Source organism: Berghia stephanieae, chromosome 6, assembly GCF_034508935.2.
Source record: "Berghia stephanieae isolate SIO BIC M18660-M18661 chromosome 6, UCSD_Bste_1.3, whole genome shotgun sequence".
Classification (NCBI taxonomy): Eukaryota; Metazoa; Mollusca; class Gastropoda; order Nudibranchia; family Aeolidiidae; genus Berghia; species Berghia stephanieae.
The window spans coordinates 8,346,597-8,368,049 of NC_088365.1; the positions used below are offsets into that span (position 1 = coordinate 8,346,597).

Sequence of the window (21,453 nt, forward strand, 5' to 3'; positions counted from 1 at the left end):
AGGATAGGCTAGTAAAGAGAAGAAGAAACGACATCACTATCGGATCGTACACCCATGCAAACATCATAGGTATATGATTCAAGGGTGATGCTCCCATCCAACCACCACGCTGATATCAAATTTGGACTGATGTTGAGAAAAACAGAAAAACAACTGATTTTTCAAATAAAAATAATCAAGTGAAAGAGTCTGTTATTGTTTTCCCTGCTATTTCAACATATTATGAGACCATAAATATCCATAATAGATTTCAGTAGTCTGATGTCATGTCAGCCCAGCAACGAGCAGCTTGGTTCTAATCAAAGAAATTTGGTACTTTTTATTCTTCATGCTGGTTAGAACTTTTTACATGTCATGTGATCAGAATGTATAAAAGTCAAAACATGATCAGATTTATAATGATTTTCTCCTCTGGATACACTTTAATGCTCGTCGGAGAAGTATTTCATAAGGGCAACTGCCATTGTTCCGATAGTTTAGAACCAGTTACTAAGTTACTTTTCATCATTACGAAGGAAGTGACATCACGACTGTTGAACCCAATTGCCCCTATTGGACACACCATTACCTGATATCAGTTAACCTCCACTGACCTCAGACAGGTAGCTAACACTAACAGGGAAGGTTAATAGACCCTTGAGAGTTCCATCCACTGATAAACTTCTTTTGCTGTGAACTAGCACTGATTCCACAGTGTCGTAAACACGTGTCCTGATTATTTGGTGACAAGCAATCTCACTGGGAGGGAAAAATCATTTTTTATTGGCTTAGAGTAAGAGATAACAATGGTCAGCATCGGCGGTATCAATTGTTGATGATTGTTATACGAACTTGCTCTACAGGAGTTTTATTAAAATGTATGTCGCTATTTTGGGCTTTTTATTACTTATAACACATAGCAAAAAAAAACGGGAACAGAGGTCAATGTGGTTATCTGGGAATTGTCGTATCCAGAGGTTGCACAGTATGAACAAATGTTGAACAGAAATAATTTGAATAAAATGAGGACGACGATTTAGTTCTTATTACTTTTGATTTAAAAAAAAAATCAATTGTAAAGCACTCAACATTTCTGCACATGAATGTTAAATATATAAAGTTTAAAAAAAACAAAAGATGCAATAAAATATTTTTAAGCATAGAAAAAAGGGAAGTTTTATTTCATCAATGTTGTAAAAACATTTCATATGGATCTCAATTCATTTAAAATTCAAATCTTTATTATGTGAACATTCACATTCAACACTGAAAAGGATGATTTAAAAAAATTAAAAAAACAACTCATACTCAAAGTCTGTTAAAGTCAATTTTTAAAATAATACAATAATAACACTTGAAATATGAAAAAAGCCTGCCGCCCCCCCCCCCCCCCCCATCTCACTCCCTCTCTCTGACAGCTCATTTTGCTTTCACCATTTCTTGCCTTTCATCATCATCCTCGAATCACACTCTCTCTCTCTTTCATGACATTATCCTAGATCCCGCACTCCACACACACACACACACACACACACACACACACACACACACACACACACACACACACACACGAAGCACCCCACAGCCAGAGTGACACCTTCACGCACATTGGATATTATGATTTCCTTGACTTTGAAGAATTTTCATTTCCAGATTCATCATCTCTCTTTAATCCAAACTGTAAGAAAATGAAAGCAAAGTAAGCAAAATCTAGAATAAATAACATCAAAAATATCATAACATACAACTTTTATTAACTAATAATTAAGTGAGATTTTATATAGAGAGGGTCCCTGACCAACAGCAACATGTAACATGTAGAATGAGACATGACGCCTGTTAGGCGTTATTACAACTTTTTCGACAGAGACAACACTGTTAAAGTCCAGGTACTCATTTTACACCTGAGTATGATGACAGAATGTGAGTAAAGAGCCTTTTCCAAGGACTCAACTATGTGCCAACCGGGCACGCACCAAGGACCTTCCAATCCGAACGCGAGTGTCATACCACAAGACCAGAAAGCCGATATTTAAGTACTGGCAACGAATCAATATCTAAGATTGCTTTTACCAACTTGAATGTTACAATTACTCTAAGGTCAGAAAGGCTCCAAGAGAACAGAAGTAGATCCAAAAAAAAAGAAAAGAAAAAAAGCTTATAGAAGAGCTCTTGTACTCTCACTGAGAGATAAATCAGCAAGATCCTTCAAGATTCTATTTTTCATAATGCTGGTAAGTTTAGTTTGAGAGATGTTTTAAGAGGCTTGGAATATTCCTAGGTATATAACAGTGGTGACAGACAGGCAGTTTGACAGTTTTAGAGCTCAGTGCCTGTTGTCAATAAGATTGCTTGCCGAAAGTCCAATTACAAAAAGGGCTACTGCGATCGGACGTCTTTCCTAAAAGAGCAGGATGATTAGCAGCCGCTTCTTGTAAATATTCAGAATTATAAAACATATTCCCAATTAAACAGTGTGCATAAAATGTCTTTATCAAATATTTGCATTCATAATCACCCATCCAGTTAGTGACAATGCTCAATAACTTTGATTCAAGAGGAGATACTGCCCTGAAAATCATTCTTCTCAACTGTCTCAGAAGATGCATGGCCAGTTTATGTGATTTGAAATATTTGTTCCCTTTGTTAGTAAATAATGAATTTATATAGCACCTAAACATCCACGTTAATCGTGCTCTACGGCGCTTTACATAATATGAAAAAAAAAAAAATAGAATTATCTTTTTTAAAATCACGACACTACATAATAAGGATGAATACAAAAACAAAATCTAAGCAACATCTATCTCATAAAAAATAAGCCTCAAGGAACAACTCAGTCTTCAGACATTTCCTGAAAGATGATAAATTTTCACAGGACTTTGTCCGAGGACTGAGTGTGTTCCATAGGCGTGGAGCTATGGATGAAAAGGCTTGTTGTGCTTTTATTGTAAAAAAATAACAAGCAAGTTTACCTTGTCCCTCATTTCAATCAAGTCCCTTCTCATGGCATAGGCATCTTCTCCATCAGCATAGTACTTTGGTTCCACTTCACTTATTCTGCAACAAAATAATAAATATTATAATATATCAAGCAAGGCATTATAAACCTCTAACTCTAAGATTTATCCCTTTGCAAACCAATACTATCCTAAATTTTAATAAATGAAAAAATATTTTTTTTTAAATGCCGGTTCCGGGAATACGATTCAATAGTCTGATGTCACACGCCCGGCAACGGCGGCCATCTTGGTTCTAAACAAAGAAAATCATTACTTTTTATTTTTCATGCTGGCTAGAACTTTTCATATGCCTTGTGATCAGAATGTGTAAAGTCAAAACATGATCAAATTTATGTGTTTTTTTCCTCTGGATACCCTTTATGCTCGCCAGAGAAATATTTCATACAGGCGTCCGCCATTGTTCCGATGGTTTAGAGCCAGTGTTACTAAGTTACCATGCGTCATTAGGAAGGAAGTGACGTTACGACTGTTGAAGAGTATTCCTGAAATTATTGGGCTTTCAACAAATTATAGGCGAACGAGAAATACTCCCCAGAATCACCTACTCTGTACGAGACTGTCTACCTGTCTTTGCAAGCTGCGAACCAATCCCATGGTCTCAGTCTTGAACCAAACCGACTGAGTGTCAGTAAATTGGACTGAAACCTCTTATCCCCACTACTAATATTTATCTATTTCTCTTAACTCCTTAGTTGTTACATAAGCCGGAAGGAGTAGGCCTGTAAGTTTAAGCACGGCTGGGTTTCTAGATACACAAAAGACGCCACTCATAACGTTGTAATAAATGAGTGAAGTACGAAGCCTACAAGTATAAAACTTGTACTGCTGTGACTGCAAGCACTTTCTTAGAAGACCTTTACTGAGGCTGTCAGTGCACAATGACGGTCTCATTGACACTTTGTAATGTGAAATTGTTTACATTGCAACTCTTACAGATGGATTCAGATGAAGATGGGGGAATAAACAGGCATGATTCTGATTAAGGGGGTGATTTATTCTTAATTAATGACGATTATGATGATGATTCTAACAATGGGGTTTCAAGAGCTCTTTTTTTTTTTTGTTCCAGTGTCATTGATAATGGCAGAAGTGGGTGTGGTGTTTGTGATGGTATTGATAATAGATGTGTTCGGAATGTTTTGAAATCCTGCAGAGTGGCTAATGAACTTTACTGAAAATACAAACCCAAGGAATATTGAGTCGAATGAAGAAGAAAAGAAGATTTCAGTGTGGTATTTTAAACTCCTATTTCCTGATATTGTACTGTCCTCTTGTAGTCTTTCTTACTCTCTATGACCTTAAGTGAAAATGTGATGATAGATTATGACCTAGGTCATAAATAAAAGTGGAAAAGAGAACAACTTCAGATCGTAGAACACATTTTTACTAGAAATAATAACAATACTAATAATAATTAAACAATGTGAGAGAACGTAGAAAATGTATCTACCTTTGCTGGGGCAATATGATCGATCATTTGATCGTTGAAGATTTGTCTCAAAATACAGTAGTATAATAATTGAAATTTATGAGTGCCTGTTCATAACAGCCTTTGTGTCTCCGCAAATATTGCAGGGTCTCCACTATTCACAGTAGTAGTGGTAGTAGTAATAGTTTTAGTAATATTAATAATAATAATAACAACAACTACTTACTTAGCAAGAATATCTTATAGAGGCTTTAAATAAAAGAACCAAAGAAAAATAAAATCACTTACGTGAACTTCAGTGTCTCTGTGTAAAGATGAAGTGCTGCTCTATTACTTTTCCTCACATGAAGAGATACATATTGCGCATTAAAGTTTTCTACCATGGCTCGTGATGCCTGATCCATCAATTTCTGTGCAAGGCCTAAACGACGATGAGACCGTTTAACAGCCTTGGAAAAACAAATAGGTTTTATGAAATATACAGAAATTAAAAGAAAAGAAACGATGATTATGATGATGATGATCAAGGTGGTGTAAACAATGTTGTTATTGGTAGATGTGGTAGAGTTGAAGTGAGTGACTGTAGTGGTAATTATAATAAAGATGATGATAATGACGTGGTAATTTTTTCTCTGAACTAATTTGTAAAACAAACGAAAAAATTTGGAAAATATAAATCAATTTGGGATCTTAAAATATTAGAGCAAATATGAGAAATTTATAAATAAATTTGAGAAAGTTGACAAGTCTAATGAACAACATGAAAAAAACAAAAACGTTACCAATGTTTGATTTGACTTACCAGAGATGTGATGTGCCCATGTGGAACAGAATCTTCTGGATCTTCCTCCCTATTTTTCGATTTCAGGAAAGAAAGAAATTGTGACAAAATGAAAATAAAGTAAAATGAGTATGTAAACATGAAGATCCTGACTAAGTTCATGATATGGAAAAATTAAAGCATTTTCACAGGATAGCTTTATCCTATATTTAAATGGTGTGATTAACACTGGTTGAGGAGTGATCTTGGCCTAAAAATAGAAAAATCATATAATTTTGGGGCTGAATGGTTTGTGACTGATGCCATTCTGGAAATGAAAAACATAATAAATATTAGAATTCCAGATATTATCAGAAAAGTGTCATCTCCACCAGAGAGTTTCTAACATACACCTATAAACAATAGCATCGAGATTTACAAAAATCTCCCAAATATGAAAATTAACATACTTTCACATCCAACTGCCTTCCTCTTAAGGGACGATCAAAATCAAGACCTAGGAAAAAACAAGAAGTCTCACTCAAGGAAAAGGCTAAAAAACCAGAAAAAAAACAAACAAAAAAAAGAAGTGCATAAGGATTACTTACATCTTAGCCAAGACATAGCCAACAATTTTTCCACCCTCATCCTCTGCTACATATGAAAGCTGTAAAATAAAAAATAAAAATTAATAATCACCTTAAAAGCAGAAAACAATAAAGCAAATTCAATTAATGAGGTACTCTCAATAAATGGAATAAGATGAACCAACATAAAATGAAAAAGATACTAACTAGATGCAAGGATCTATATAGCTATATTTACTCTTTCTCCCAAATCACATTTTGTGTTTGGAAAAACCTACCTATGGATATCAAGTCATTCAGCAATGTTGGTATACTGCAAAATGCACTGAAATATATAACGATGTCCACCTAAGACAGACCTGCCTACCACTATGAAAAAGTCGTAGAATTACAAAATTTTGGCTCTAATTTCAGAACTCCATGAACATTCCCGAGTCATTAAAACTTATTGAAAATAAAATTTGATGCCAGAGTGCATAATTGGATTTTGAAGTGATATCTAATCATCGTGAGGGCAAATTATTAATCAGTAAAGTTGACTATGATGACGACAATTTTTATCTTTTAAAAACTACGAATTTTTTATTTCCAAGTGGGCAGGTCTGACCTAAGAGTCAAGTGGTTGAAAAGGCATAAAGGCATAATGCTCGATGGCGCACCAAAAAGACAAAAAATTTCATATGCCACATTGTCTGACCTTTAGATTATATCTTAATGATTCATTACATACACCTTATCTGTGCTTCATAAATCACCCCGCGTACTTGATTTTCATTTGATAAATTACAATTTATATTAATCCTTCTGATCTTTTTAGCTGCAGGTGTAACTAAACAGGCTACAAAACTGGCCATCGAAATTCATATCAAATCCAAACATGGACGTAATTGTAATATGAGACTATTTCAAAACAATGCTTGACTTTATCACAAAATCAGTTCATTTTGAATGAGACACTTCAAAATCTATTAGCTTATTAGCTGTCTAAAAGAGCAGACACTTAGATGGAGTGGGCACTCAGGCTGCAAAACTGTCATGGAAACTGCTGTACTTACTATCTTTTCAGACCTAATGGCAATATATGGTGTCAGTCTAGTGTTGGCCAGAAACTGCATGTAAATGGTTAAGAAACATCTACTCACCTGAGGCCACGACAAGCCATGGTAAAAGTAATACTTCATCTGGTAGTTTTCAGGTAAACATAGAAGGTTGCAGTGTTGCATGTTCATTAAGTCATCAGGCTGGGAGAAAATAAATAAATAAAATTTACATTAATATCTTCAGTCTTATATCCTCAAGAGCTTCAAGAAACAAACACATCAAGTAGGTTTGAAGGGGTGTCACAAACTTAATTTACCCAGCGCTATTATCCACTGTGACTGTGACCCTATCATAAGCGCCATTTCCCATTGAGTCCATACAACTAGGGACGGGCCTTATTCAATACTACTCATTAAGATTGAAATCAGTGAGTACTCAATACTTTTTGGCGCTTAATCAATATTCTGGGTGTAGCTTCCTTTTGGCTTTTATTATGAATAAAAGTCACTCTTTATTCTTCAATAAGATAAAATAAAGTGTCGTTTAAATGAAAGGATAATTAATGAACAACTCAATCAACTACGCATACTCTTCCCTTACTAGAGTGTGGAGACAGTTGACCCGACCTATGACCTTGTGACAATCCAAACAATCTTTTAGTGCGCTGTATGCCCACTGTTCTTATTTCAATTTCTCTTACAATAGGATTCGAACACACAGCGTCAATTCCGACAAGCCTTTAACTTTAAGGCAGACGACTTAACCATTCAGCCATGACACCCACATGAATGTCAACGCAATTTGTGTACATAATATAGCAAAGGACTCTGCTGACCCGATGACGTCTTCGCCAAACAAGCAGCTTCGAATTGCTTCGTGGAATTGTCCAAATTAAAGGCAATACATGTGAGGTAAACAATGCTCAGTTTGGTTCATGGTATGAACATCAACACGTTTACATTACAGACACAGTCATACACGAACATACACGCTTGCACATTGTTGCTACACATGTTTACAAAAGAAATGAGCGTACATACATACACACACACATACATATATATATATATATATATATATATATATACATGCAGACATACATACAGACCAGCATACCATCGTACATGCATGCCTACATACATACATACATACATAATACACACACACATACATCTATACATACACACAGACAGACAGACAGAACGATACGATATATTTGCTGGGACAGCAGATAACCATATTATAAATATAGTGTCTTATATTAAGAAGAAGATGGCGATGATTGTGATGATGATGATGATGATGACTACAATAATGATGATAATGTCGATGATGATGATAACGAAGGCGGCAATGTCGATGATGATGATTCACGCCACTGCTGCTCATTATTTTCATTGGTTGTCTCATTTTCCCACAGAATATTTGTTAATTAATTTTATGGCGGTTGGAATGAAGGTTGCCTTATGTCGATTTGTCCTACATATTGCTTCTAGAGCGCAGAAGTTGGAATTTTTTGCTCAGCGGATGCCTCTTTTCGTTGATAATGTTAAAAGCTTTCTTCTCAACTGCATAAATATAAGTTGTGTCAAGGCTTCTAAGGTCGGTGTTAATTATTTTTGAAGCTTCTCTGAGGGTTCTATGTAGTTTGGATTTTTCTTTTGTTCCACAGCTTCCATACCATATAGCGCAATATCCACTAAATGTGCTCAAAGCGCTTTACAAGGGGTCCCTGGTCAACAGCAACATTTAACATGTAGGACGGGACACGACGCCTGTGTTAGGCGATATTACCATTTTTTCGGACAAAGACAACGCTGTTAACGGCCAGGTACTCATTTTACATCTGAGTACAGTGAGAGAATTTGAGTAAATAGCCTTTTCCAATATGCGCTGAGCGCAAGGCTCGAACCCAGGACCTTCTGATCCGAAAGCGAGTGTCATACCACTAGACCACATAGCCGCATAATTAAAGAAACTGATATAAAGACAAGTGATAGGACATGGAACGAGATAAAAAAAGTTAGCTCAGAATAGAGAAGGATGGAAACTCTTTGTCTGTGGCCTATAGACTATAGTAATAGTATAGGGTGAAAAAGGCAAAATGATAATGATGATGGCTATCCAATGACTGATTTAATTGTTGGTTAATTTTTAAAATGTTTTGATTGAGATTTTATTAACTTTAACTTTACTTATTTCTTTGTTCGTTTAGTTTAGAAACTCCCAAACCCCCTACTAGAACAAGAATACTTGGGATGTAGTAGCTTATGGAAGGTCTCCCAACTCTCCATATTCTGGAATGTGGATAAATGTTTAAAAAGAGCGGAGTTTCAAAAAAGTGTCTGTCTGAGAAAAACAACTGTCCATCGTTAGTGGTGCCGGTTCAGTGAAGGTCTGCCAATAATTTGGTCAAGTCTGGCGTTAAGTTTAACAAAATAACTACGATCGATGGAAGGAGGGGCCCAATCTTTACGGTACAATCGGTAGGTAACTTACAACAGCACATCGTATATTCATCTTTCAGTTCTTCTGCAATCACCCCTCTCAAGATCACAAAAATAAAAGGCAATCCAAGCTTATAAGTAAGTAAGCAAGCACGGCTGATAAACTACAAACTACTACAAACCACGGAAGAATGTCAGAAACAGAAATTGTTAGCGTAAAATCTACTTTCGATTTTCTGCACTGTATTTCATATTATGTGAAATTTCTAAAAATGTTCAAACTATTAGCTTCTATAAATTTTACAAATTAATTAAATCCTTTTATTTTGGTGTTTTAGTTTTAATGAAAATATCACGACAATAATTTACATTTTCTAGATCAAGGGAGAGCATTATTAATTCAGTCAACAAAAACAACTGCATAAGAAGATGAGGATATTGGCCAACACTGATAACCGTACTGTACGCTTTCTTATGTTAATTGAGTCATTTTCATCGTGATAGACAACTGTCAGATATGAAATTGGCCGCTTACTTAAGTCAACGTAAGGACAGTATTTGTTTCTAGCTCAGAGAGTATCTAGCTGCCGGTGGATACGACCATTGTAAGTTGCCAGTCAGTTCAGTCAGTCACTGTCACCAGCAGCCAGCAGTCAGCAGTTGCCATCATCCACCAGGTCAACCAATTATGATAATTGAAAAACGTCTCTTCAGTTTTAAATAAAAGTAAAGGGTTATCCTTTTCCCCATTAAGAAAACCAATAAGAATTGAAGAAAAGTTTTATAGTTATTTATAGGCTGTCATTATTCCCAGACGCCTGTTTGGGGATAATAAAAATTCGTTATCCCCAGACAGGTGTCTGGGGATAACCAATTTTTGTTATCCCCAGACACCTGTCTGAGGATACTATCCCCAGACGCATGTAGCAAGTGGGCAGAAAGATTTTATGCAAAATGCCAAACTAGGCGTGAAAAATACCAAATATTCTGGGAAAAATACTAGTGGTTGTGTCCCAAAACAGTTAATAGACTATATCAAGTGATATTTAACACAAGATGAAAGTAAATAGTGATCAAATGTCAAATCCAGCTCTTTTAAAAAAAAATATTTTAAAGCAAATGGATCAATGAAATTTCTTTTGTTACTTTGATCTGAAAACGTCAAACTGGCAATTCGACTTTTTATTTTCAACCAGGAAGAAAGTTGTTAATCATCAAATCTGTTCATAGTCCACCAACCATTTAAATTTTCATTACCAACCTACCTGTTAACTTTATTGATCATCTCTTGTTTCTATAATTTGCTCATTCTGGCCACAATTTTGGGGACGACCGGGAATAATTTTTATGTCGCGGACGAATTCCTAGGCCATGGTGTTGTTCGCCCCAAAGCCCAAAACCCACACCTGTTATTTTCCTGTCTGCTTCGCACAAGACAATACAATTTAGTATCACACGTCCACAAAACTAGATCCAACAACATATTTTTATTCGAATCAGAGATGAAAAAACTACCAAAACAAGGAAGCAAAAATGGTGGAAATATGTTTAGCTCATATATGAATTTAAAATATTCCGATAGCGGTGTGGATAGGCAGCTCAGTGGGTAAGGCCACCTTTCATTTTACTCCTTTTAGCTGCACAGATTCGACCCAGTCGCGACCGCCCCCCCCCCCCCCCCCCCCCACTCATTATAAAAATTTTTTTTACTTTTCTTTCTTTCTTCCCAATTGATTTTCATTGTTTTCACTTTTGTTCCGAGTTCCGAGCAAGAGTTTTTTTTTAATCAGTTGAATTTTTTATTTCTCCGATAATATTATTTCATTATTTAATTTGCTCTAGATCTATTATTGTTTTGTTTTTTTGTTTTGGTCAATGATAATAATAATAATAATAATAATAATAATAATAATAATAATAATAATAATAATAATAATTGAATATTTGATATTATAATTACTAATTACATCATAATCATTATTATTATATTACAATAATATATTAGTTTTATTATTAATACTCTTATTATCATATATTACTATTATTATTATTACTATTATTATATATATTATATTATTATTATTTATTATTATTATTATTATTATTATTATAATTGTTATTGTTATTATTATTATTATTGTTATTATTATTATTATTATTATTATTATTATTATTATTATTATTATTATTATTGTTAACACTATTCCCTGCTCCGAGGGAAATCTCTCTTTTTCTTTTTTTTTTTATATTTTGACCTAAACCTTAGAGTTTTTTGTTTGCTAAACCTTTATGTAAATGTTCCGTTTCTGAGCATGAATTTCTTAAATTGTTTTTATTTTTAAAACAATTATTGTTTTTTTCTCTCCTCTATCTGACCATTTGGTCGCTCTCTGAATATTTCTGTTTGTTTGCTTTTTAATTATTTATTCTTTTTAGACACTATTTGAGATCGGAGTGGGGACGAATATATTTGCTAGAAACTAGAAAAAAACAAGAGAGAGAGAGAGAGAGAGAGAGAGAGAGAGAGAGAGAGAGAGAGAGAGAGAGAGAGAGAGAGAGTTTAATAATAAAAAAAAGAGGTGGGGGGAGGATGGATGGGACATTTATCCCTTTCAACGTTCTGTAAAAAGAAGACGGAATTTAAAAAAAAAAAAAAGTGACGTTACCAGGATTCGAACCCACAACGTCGATTATGGTCAAACTTCCAGGGCAGACGACTAAACCATTCGGCCATGACACCCACTTCGAAGTCGACGCATATTGTGTATATGTAGTAACAACTGATTTTAATGTTGGTTAATTTTATGTTTTTATAGATATTTTATTAACTTTCCTTATTTCTATGTGCATCTGGAAACATTCCATATTCTGGAATGTGGATAATTGTTTAAAAGAGCGGAGTTTCATATATGCGTCTGGGGATAATGAAAATTCGTTATCCCCAGACGGGTGTCTGGGGATAACAAATTTTTATTATCCCCAGACAGGTGTCTGGGGATAATCACAGCGTTATTTATATCTAGAGAGGTGGGCCTTTGGCCTACCAACCTCCGCTGGACGTCCAACTCGCCTTGAGCATGCATTCACGTAAAATATAAAGATTTTTTTTTTAAACCTACCTCTGTTTCAAAAACTAGCATCTTTCAGCTTTCTAAGAAACATTTTGATTTTTCAGAACTTTAGTTCGTTAAAAAAATACCGGCCAATCTGACCCGTTGAGTCGAATGAAAACGAAATTTTGTTGTTTACACGGTTCAAAGGAAATGCCGTAAATAAGCTTTCATGGACTTCCTGTGTTGTTTTTATAGTGTCACGTGACCGTTTTGAGAAATTTGTCGTCTGCTACAAATAATTAGACCAGTAGGGGGTAGATATTTTCGTTGGAGCAGAGAAAAAGTGAGTATTATTTCTTGGACTTGTAGAGAGGCCTAGGGTCCACCAGCAGTCAAGTTGATTGAATAAAAGAAAAAAAGGCCTTTTTTATCCGCCGCCACCACCACCGTGAGAGTGAGAGGGGGGGGGGGGGGGGGGGGGGGGTTGCATGATGAAGACGAAAGGGAGACGTGTGGCCTGGTGACGTAGAGCTTGTCAACGATGCTGGCAGATGTTCTTAACCCCTTAACAGCGAAGCAAATTTTTTGCTTTCAGATAAAAGTTTGCTTTTATCTTTATTATTGTTAACGGAGAATACAGCTTTTCCACCAAGAGAGCAGTCAGACTATCGCAACTCGGACTTCAATGTCTATAATCGTTTTGCCGTTACTTGTCTTTTGATGAAAGAGGATTTGGTGTTAGATCAAAGATCGAATTTGGCCGCTAAAGGTTGCATTGCTACTGGGTTTGCTCTTCCCCCCCCCCCCTCCTCTTTTTTCTTCTTTTTTTTTCAACTTAGTATTGTTGATTGCTATTTCCTTTTTTATGATTAGCAAGTGCCGTAGGAGTCTCACAGGATGCAGGAGTACTGCAATTAACCCTTTGCCAGTGACATTGATTTTTTTGTTTTCAAATAATAGTCGTCATTTATATTATTTTTTAACGCAGAAAAAAAAAAACGTTTCCACCATAAGAGCAGTAAGAATATTGGTAAAAAGCGCTTTGAGCACGTTGGGTGGATATTGCCCTATATAAAAGCTCAAGTTTTTAAATTGTAATTTGTTTTTTGTCTTTTGATGAAAACGGTAATTTTTTATTTTTGGTCCAAGTAAGATTGATATTCGCCTTTAAAAGGTTAAGTTGTTTTGTTTTTTCAGGATTTTTTTGTTTTGTTTTTCAAATGCGGATACGCTGCTTCTTCTTTTTTTTTTCCTCAACTGGCAAGCTATCGCTGTACTTACCCGCATGGCTTGCACACACAGAAGGATACATCTAGGTCACAAAACCTTACATCCAGGTCACAAAATCAGACAACTAGGTCACACCTCAAGACATCTCTGTTTCGTTTGTTCCAAGATAGCAAAACAAACCAGACGTCTTGGAGTTCGAAAGAGCTTTCCATAAAATATTTGGTATTTGCAAGACCCCCAGAAACCAATTCCCTATACAGCTCTTGTGCACGGTTACTTATGACCTTGATTTCTTTCGTACCCACCCCCAAAATCCCAAACAAAACAATCATACATGTATCTGCAAACAGCAGAACGTTTTCATTTTACATTGAGATGGGAAGGATACATAGATAGAAGAAAAATATGATAAGAAGAGAGAGAGAGAGAGAGAGAGAGAGAGAGAGAGAGAGAGAGAGAGAGAGAGAGAGAGAGGAGAGAAGAGAGAGAGAGAGAGAGATGGGCGGGGGATGGGGGGATAGTAAGGGGGAATGGGAAAAGATGAAAGAAACAATGGGTTGCCTGATGACGTAGATCAAAGGATTGTTACAGCGGTGTTCACGGAGCGTACTTCGTGAAATTTTAACCTTTTACAGTGACACTGATTTTTTTCTCCAGATTGCTTATGCAGAATAAATCGTTTCCACCAAGAGAGCAGTAGTAAGAGTATATTTCGACTCGGGCTTCAATTAAACTATAAATCGCAAAGCTTGTCTTTTAATGATAACATTAAGACTAAGATCTGGAGTTTGGGGAGTGTAAGATGGAATCTCGCCATTAATGGTTAAAATTGTTTTGATTAAACAAAAACAACTCACACACACACACACACACACACACGAGCGCGCGCGGTCACGACAGCGAGGACCATCACTGACAGAATGTTGCAACGGTAAACCGGTTTACGTGTACATAGATCCTGAGGCTAGATGCCCCGTTACCGTGTACGTAGGCACTCCCAAAAAAAAAAGGAAGAAAGAAAGAGACACACACAAACACACACACACACACACACACACACACACACACACACCACACACACACAGTCTCGCATCCTCTACGAACTAATTTTGCGCACCAATTTTTACTGCACTTATGCACCAAATTGCATACCTATCTAGGGACACTTTTTTTCCGTATCTTTTTCTCAATAACCTTTTTAAAAAACCTTTGTTTTGCGCGGCAGGCGGCAGGCACTAGGGGGCACCAACCATTGAATCAGACGAAAAACACACACGATTTAGCGAGGAATGAATCATGAAAAGATTTAGGATATAATTTCAAACACAACTTTTGATATTCATCAAGGATTGTCTAGTACCGAATGTTTTTTGATAGAAAACGAATGTATCTTCAAATCTAAACTGCTTTTGACGGTAAGCGGTAAGTTTTTTATTTATTTTTCTGTCCAAACGAATGATTTGTCCTGGTATAGAAGCTAAGAATTGGTAACACCGGCGCACCTCTCTAGATAGATAGATAGTAGTAGATGTCCAAATTCTGTTGACATTGACGATGGTTATGACGACAACCGCACTAGTCTAGATTTTTACCAAGTCTAACTCTAACTCTATTAAGGTTAAAAATCTAGGATAATCTTCAACTTTAACACCGAATATGTTATTGTTATGATTACACACGATTATTTAGTCTACTTATAAAGTACACTACTAATTTCTGCTCACATGTTTCATTGGACTAGACTAGAGAGATGAGCTAGAGCGGAGCCAGTGCGCGCCGATCAGCCTTAGCTCACTTTGCGGGGCTGCACTGCGGCTCATGCCTGGGTTATTTCAGTCTTTCCTTGGAATAGATCCTAAAGAAAAATTTCCCTGTAGGGATGAAAAAAGTGATTTTTTTTTCTGGTTTCCCTAATATTATAACTATAACACCTGGTTCGGCTTCACAATGTAATAAATGTAATTAATTATAATTACTAATGGCAAAGAAGGAAGAAGAGTTGATAAAGGTTGGCGGTGTTAAATCTGGAGTAATGCAATTTATTATATGAACTTCAGACTCACCCCTATCCCCACCAACCATAGCCCTACTATAGTACTCCAGTCGGCCATGCCACCAACTCATCATGCCCCCACACATTTTGAGCCATTCAAGTCTCGTTCCTAGACATACTCAGGGAGAGAAAGAGAGAGAGAGAGAGAGAGAGAGAGAGAGAGAGAGAGAGAGAGAGAGAGAGAGAGAGAGAGAGAGAGTATTCTCAAAGCTTGGAATCAACAGATTTGCACAATCTTCACCATACCGAAAAAAAAAGATGCTTAACTGGCAACTGGTACTCATGAAATTGAAATATGGTTCATTATGGCCTGCTGGGAGAATAAATGAAAACAAATAACCACATTGAGCGTTGTAAATCCATGAAAATGTTTGATTTAAATGTTCAAATTTTTCTATCTATAGCTAGGCGTAAATGAAAACGTTGTGAAAGGCATTAATTATAGTAAATCTGTATAAATGTGCAATGTAAATGTTGATATTTGAGAGGGGAGAATGGGTAGAGGGATCTGAGTCTTAATTTAATTGTTGTTTTCAGGGGAGGAAGTCACCCCCTCTGACCAACCCCCTGTCCTAAAGAGGGGGTTGGAGGGAAGGAAGTACTGTATTTTACTTTCACTATACACAACCACCACCACCCCTCCCCTTCCCCTCCCCCCATCCTTCTATCTCATATCTTTATTTCATTTCATGTGATGTGGAAATCACAAGACATTGGTGTCTGTATTAAAGTTAGTAGGTACTTGGTACTGATAAAAGTTGGTATCAGGTCCTTCTATGCTACGCCAGGATTATGCCGAAAATCTCTCTTCGTGTTATTATTAGAAGATTTTGTAGCCGCCTAAATGTAGACAAAATTGGGGTTTTTTGTTTGTTTTTAAAAATATTTATTTATTTTATTTTCATCACTTGATACTGGTGTAATTTTTTTCTTCCATGCTCTTCATGCTCTTTAATAAATGATCAATTATTCTTTTACTTATTTGCCTTGTTTTTTCTCCTCTTTTTGACAGGATATTGAATGAAACTTTGATCTGAATCACCTCGGAACTGATTGAGTAATTCTTATTATACAAAAGAATCATTCTTGATCATGGAGCAATGATTTATAGTAGAAGAAGTAAAAAGAGTCTGGCTTTAATGGCCATATGATCATGAAGAAAGCATTGTCATCTACCATTAGCATTATTTCATCTGTGCAGACAAATCCAACTCTGTTACTATGAGTCATATAATGGAAAAAACTTTGGCTTCAATACCTAAATTACTGACCCAGAGCCTTATCGGAGGAAGCGGTGCAAGTGGTGGTGGTGGTACAAAGATGTCTGAACGACAAGCTCCACCAGTGGAGGTTCAAAATTTTATGAAAAATGTTCATCGTGCCCGCTCAAAGTCCCATGAAGCCCATATTGTAAATTCGGAATTGTCAAATATCAAGCAAAAATTGAAACAGATTGACCTCGTAACAAAATCTAGTATTGTACGTACAAGTTTTACTAAAGTCTTGTTTTGTCATCTTTTGGGATATGATGTTCATTTTATTGGAATTGAAACCATCAAATTTGCTAACCAGGGCCGCGGCTTTGACAAATGCCTGGGCTATCTTATGTCATGTCTAATTCTAGGCCCTCACAGTGATATCACCTTGTTGATGATGTCAACAATTCTTAAAGACATTAACAGTTCTAACATGATGGATAACTGTATTGCTCTAAAAGTCGCAGGTGAATTGGTGGTGAAGGATGACACTATATCGCTTTTCCTTCCAGACGTCGTATCAAAGTTTAAACATCAACATGATTTAGTGAAAGAAAAAGCTTTACACTGTTTCAGTAATTTTTACAATCACTGCCCTGACCTTCTTCATTCAGACCTAGAAAAATTAAACGTTTTCCTCACTTCTCGAGATCCAGGCATTCTTATGGCTGTGATGAATATTTTTGTAACCTTAACGTCAGAAAACCCATCTCGATTCATTGGACTAGGATCATCTTTCCATCACATCTTAGATCAAATCAACAATAGGGGATTTGGATCCAATTACTATTATCATATGACTCCACTGCCATGGCTTCAGATTTCTCTCCTTAAAGTGTTGGCTAATATAGGTCATGTGGATTCTCATTTAAGCGATCAAATTTGCCCGCTGTTGAAAAATCTAATTGAAAAAACAAAGGTAAGCGTGCCAATTTCATTGGCTGTGCTTGTGGAATGCATTCTGACAGCAACCAAAATCCATCCAAACGAAGCACTTCTTCAGTTGTGCTCTCGTTGCATTTCAAAACTTCTTTCATCCGATTCAAATGAGGATATGCAATATCAAGGTCTTGGTCTGTTGATTGCATTGTCAAGAATCAAACAGTCATTTGTGTCTCAACATCAAATGGCCATTGTGGAGTGTCTCACCAATGAGGATCACACCATTCAATCCAGGACAACCTTACTTCTTCATGCTATGGCAAATAGGGCTAATGTGAAAGCAATATGCTCCAAATTGTTTGAACAGCTCGAAAGTACAACAAAACAAAATTTTCAACAGGAGATTCTAATGATGATTAGTGACTTGGCTGAGAGGTTTTCTCCAAATATTGACTGGTACATTTGTACAAATCTTAGTATTTTATCTCATGAACTACCTCAAACTAAACAGGACAAAGTAGTAGATTTAGTTTTAAAGAAAGTGGGAGTAATTAGTAAACCTGATCAAGTGATGGACAAAGCCGGTGCTTGCAATCTAGCTGTCACTCTTTTCACTGTCCTAGAGAAGAGGAATTACTTACTAGCTGAATTTTCATTAGCTATTCAACTCCTTGGATCTTTAGCCCCCATATTGCAAGAAAACTTCTCATCTGCACGCTTTTTAGATAGTGTTTCTGACTGTTTATGCAATTGTAATGATGAAAATGTGATAATGCGTAACACAAACAAAAGTACTTTCGTTTATTCTCCTGATTTTTTTAGTGATAAAAATAATTGTGATTTTAATTCAGACAAAGCAAGGATAAAATTGAAGTTACAGTGTGTTATGACTGTAACCAAAATGTTATTGTGTGATAGCATTGAGCCTTCCTCTGTTATACAGTGGCTCGATTCTCTTGACTATAAAACCAAAATTAAAAATTCTTTTATTCAAAGTGATTTGCAGGAGCTTGAAGATTTAGCACGAAATCCTAATGATTTACAAACAAAGTCATTGATTTTTTCTCAAGACAATCCAGAAATAGATTTTTCACTTTCATTCTTGGACTCTCTTGTTGTTGAGGACTTGTCAAGAGGTAATGATTGCTATAGACCACCTTATATAAGAAGAATGAATGCATTGCAGCAACAACTGTTACATGATTCATCTTCATTCTCATTAGCAGTTGTAGGGGAAGACGAGAGCAGAGTCAATAATTCAGACATGACTGAATCCCAAACTAGTCAATCAAAGAGAAAAGTAATTAGCAAATGGCGGGATGACGACATTGCTGTTGGAGATGATTGGAATATTACAAGTGTAAATGATTCAGCTGAAAACTTTATCCTTGTTGACCCTGATGGCAGACAGCTTGAAGAGGACGATAAAAAGAAAAAAGCTACTGAAGAGCTTTTTGCAGGGTTAGATGAATCAGGCTTTGATACTAACACATCGACAGAACTTACCACAGTGAAAAAAGATCTGTTATCTTCAGAGGTCAAACGGCCAAAGACTATATGGGATGATGATGATGATGATGTCAATGATCACAGCAAACATCATGGTATTTTTAATGTAGGACATATTGAAATCAATCCCTTTGGCATTTCAAAAAAATTGAAAACAAAACCAATGAAATGGACACAGGACTTGGAAAACGAACAAAGTTTCTCTAATATGACTGATGCAGGAGTTCCTGTCAAACCGTTAAGAAGTCTGAGTCATCCGATAAATAACAATGATGATGAGTTTCATGACTCGATGTATACTTCATCTTTAGAGCTACCTAACTCGTTATTGTCAAATGAGCCTTGGTCAGATCATAAAGAAAGTTTGTCTTCAGTCCCAGAGACATTCTCTCCTACTATCTATTCAGATTCTCCATTAATAGAAACTGCTCCTCACAGTTTAGCAGGGTCTGCTGTTGATGCACTGACTGACAGTGATCCAGAGACCACAAGCTGTTGATTGTTAGATGAAGTTTGCTTTTTTTTCATTGGAGTGTAGAATTGTTTATGGACATTGAACAAATCACATCAGTAAATTTAGTAAGAGTAAAAAGACTTTATTAATTGCTTTTCTCATATTATGGTGCATCATTATCTCACTTCAATTACACTTTTTGGTGGAGAAAACTCATCGTCATCATCATCATCATCATCGTCTTCATAGTCATCTTAAATTAAGCCAAAAGAACAAAACACGAAACTTTGTCATTTGATTCCACATCCCCTTCCAGTCCTTTTCTTTTTAAAAAGTGAAAATTGAAAAGTTTTGGCAAATTTGAACTAAATGGCATTAAACCACGCCATTTTTCTTCATTACATAAATAATGACATTTATCTTTACCTATAAAGTTCCAAATATAGCATCTTTAAATGTAAACAAAATAATACAATATAAGTATTTCAAAATGTATCATAGACACTTCAAATCCAAGATAGGTGTTAAAGTTACAATTTAACATACTCTTGGATCTACTTCTCCTCTTTCTTGAACTTGTCTCCTTTAACTTACATTTTTTTTCTTGGCTACTTGTTAGCTTGATATAAATCTTTCAACTATTCTTTTACTACCTTTTTACTTGTGCTGAAGTGACATTATAGTGTCTCAAGCACCATAAAACCCCTAAAACAAAAAAAAAATAAATAGATTTAGTCACTGGCAGTTGGCAAAGTTATGCCAAGTAAATTTATGATTATAGTAGATAAGCTTTATACTATTCCTAATTGTTATATACTGTTTGTATTTGTATGTTAATAAAATTTCGATGCTCCTTCACTATCATAAAAAGTCATGGCCAATGACAAAAACCAAAGTGTGCACCATTTGTCTTTGCATATTAACTAATTTCTACTCCACCATTGTTAATTTCAATGTTTGGTCAACTTTTTATTTTTGCAATAATAATTTGATATCCTGAAAAATGAGTCAGCGCCCAGCGCAACGGCTTGCTGATTTTCTTCTTGCTTTCATTGTTGCCAATGTCTTTCCTTTAAGTGAAATAGAAAAATATTTTGCTTTCCATATGCATATTTCAAAGATGTATTGAATTGAACAGTGTGACCTCATTTTGCTGTGTGTTTGTCCCTAGCCTGATTTGATATTACTGTTTTATATGAGTATGAGTGTGCTTCCTCCGTTCCAGCAACTTAGCCTTTTAATGAAATGTTGACATGACATTTCTGGATGGGGTTCCTGACCTCCCATAGTGGGCAGGGAGGTACTTACTGCGTCTTCTATCCCCCTATATCTGTTTTCCAACTTGCTTTCTGTCTTTGTCTTGGAATGAGATTACTTGGTTTTGTCCTGGTCCTGGCTGAGGGGGAAACAGTCAAATGTATAGTTAGTTTTGGGAGATGATATTTTTTTCCTTGTAAATCATCTCTCTGTAATGCTTTGTATTATGTTTTCTTTATATTATTTTGTAAAACATTTGAGTGTATTCCTCTTAGTTGGACCTGTGCTTGTGTCTGGATGAGACTTTTAATGATCTCAAACTAAGTACTTTGATAGTGTGCTCTTGGAATCTACACCTGTTTCTTATTTGAACCAATTCCCCTTTGTCTTACCTTTTCTTGGGTACTTTAAATGTAATTCTAGAACTTTTTACTATCCCATTTTCTTCCTTTTTACTGGCGCCGATATTTGATGTGTTGCAAGTGCCGTAAAA

The 21,453-nt window shown here is 35.8% G+C and overlaps 2 protein-coding genes across 5 annotated transcripts; one reads left to right on the forward strand and one right to left on the reverse strand.

The window, feature by feature from the left end:
- Nucleotides 1–1,455: 1,455 nt before the first annotated feature.
- On the reverse strand, nucleotides 1,456–12,503 carry LOC144974427 (N-alpha-acetyltransferase 10-like). Of its 2 annotated transcripts, none has more exons than XM_078917290.1 (7): nucleotides 12,386–12,503; nucleotides 6,921–7,019; nucleotides 5,800–5,858; nucleotides 5,234–5,282; nucleotides 4,720–4,880; nucleotides 2,955–3,039; nucleotides 1,456–1,657 (listed from the first exon to the last, which is right to left on the reverse strand). In XM_078917290.1, the coding sequence occupies exons 1-7, from the start codon at nucleotides 12,404–12,406 to the stop codon at nucleotides 1,595–1,597; spliced, it is 537 nt and encodes a 178-aa protein (XP_078773416.1). In that variant the 5' UTR covers nucleotides 12,407–12,503; the 3' UTR covers nucleotides 1,456–1,594. The 2 variants fall into 2 exon arrangements, with proteins under 2 accessions (XP_078773416.1, XP_078773414.1); XM_078917288.1 differs by lacking the exon at nucleotides 12,386–12,503 and adding an exon at nucleotides 9,319–9,449.
- LOC144974426 (AP-4 complex subunit epsilon-1-like) lies at nucleotides 9,664–20,429 on the forward strand. 3 transcript variants are annotated; one of them, XM_078917286.1, is made up of 2 exons: nucleotides 9,664–9,943; nucleotides 16,615–20,429. In XM_078917286.1, the coding sequence occupies exon 2, from the start codon at nucleotides 16,824–16,826 to the stop codon at nucleotides 19,746–19,748; it is 2,925 nt and encodes a 974-aa protein (XP_078773412.1). In that variant the 5' UTR covers nucleotides 9,664–9,943; nucleotides 16,615–16,823; the 3' UTR covers nucleotides 19,749–20,429. The 3 variants fall into 3 exon arrangements, with proteins under 3 accessions (XP_078773412.1, XP_078773411.1, XP_078773413.1); XM_078917285.1 differs by having other exon boundaries at nucleotides 9,664–9,871; XM_078917287.1 differs by lacking the exon at nucleotides 9,664–9,943 and adding an exon at nucleotides 14,623–14,971.
- The last annotated feature ends 1,024 nt before the right edge of the window (nucleotides 20,430–21,453 follow it).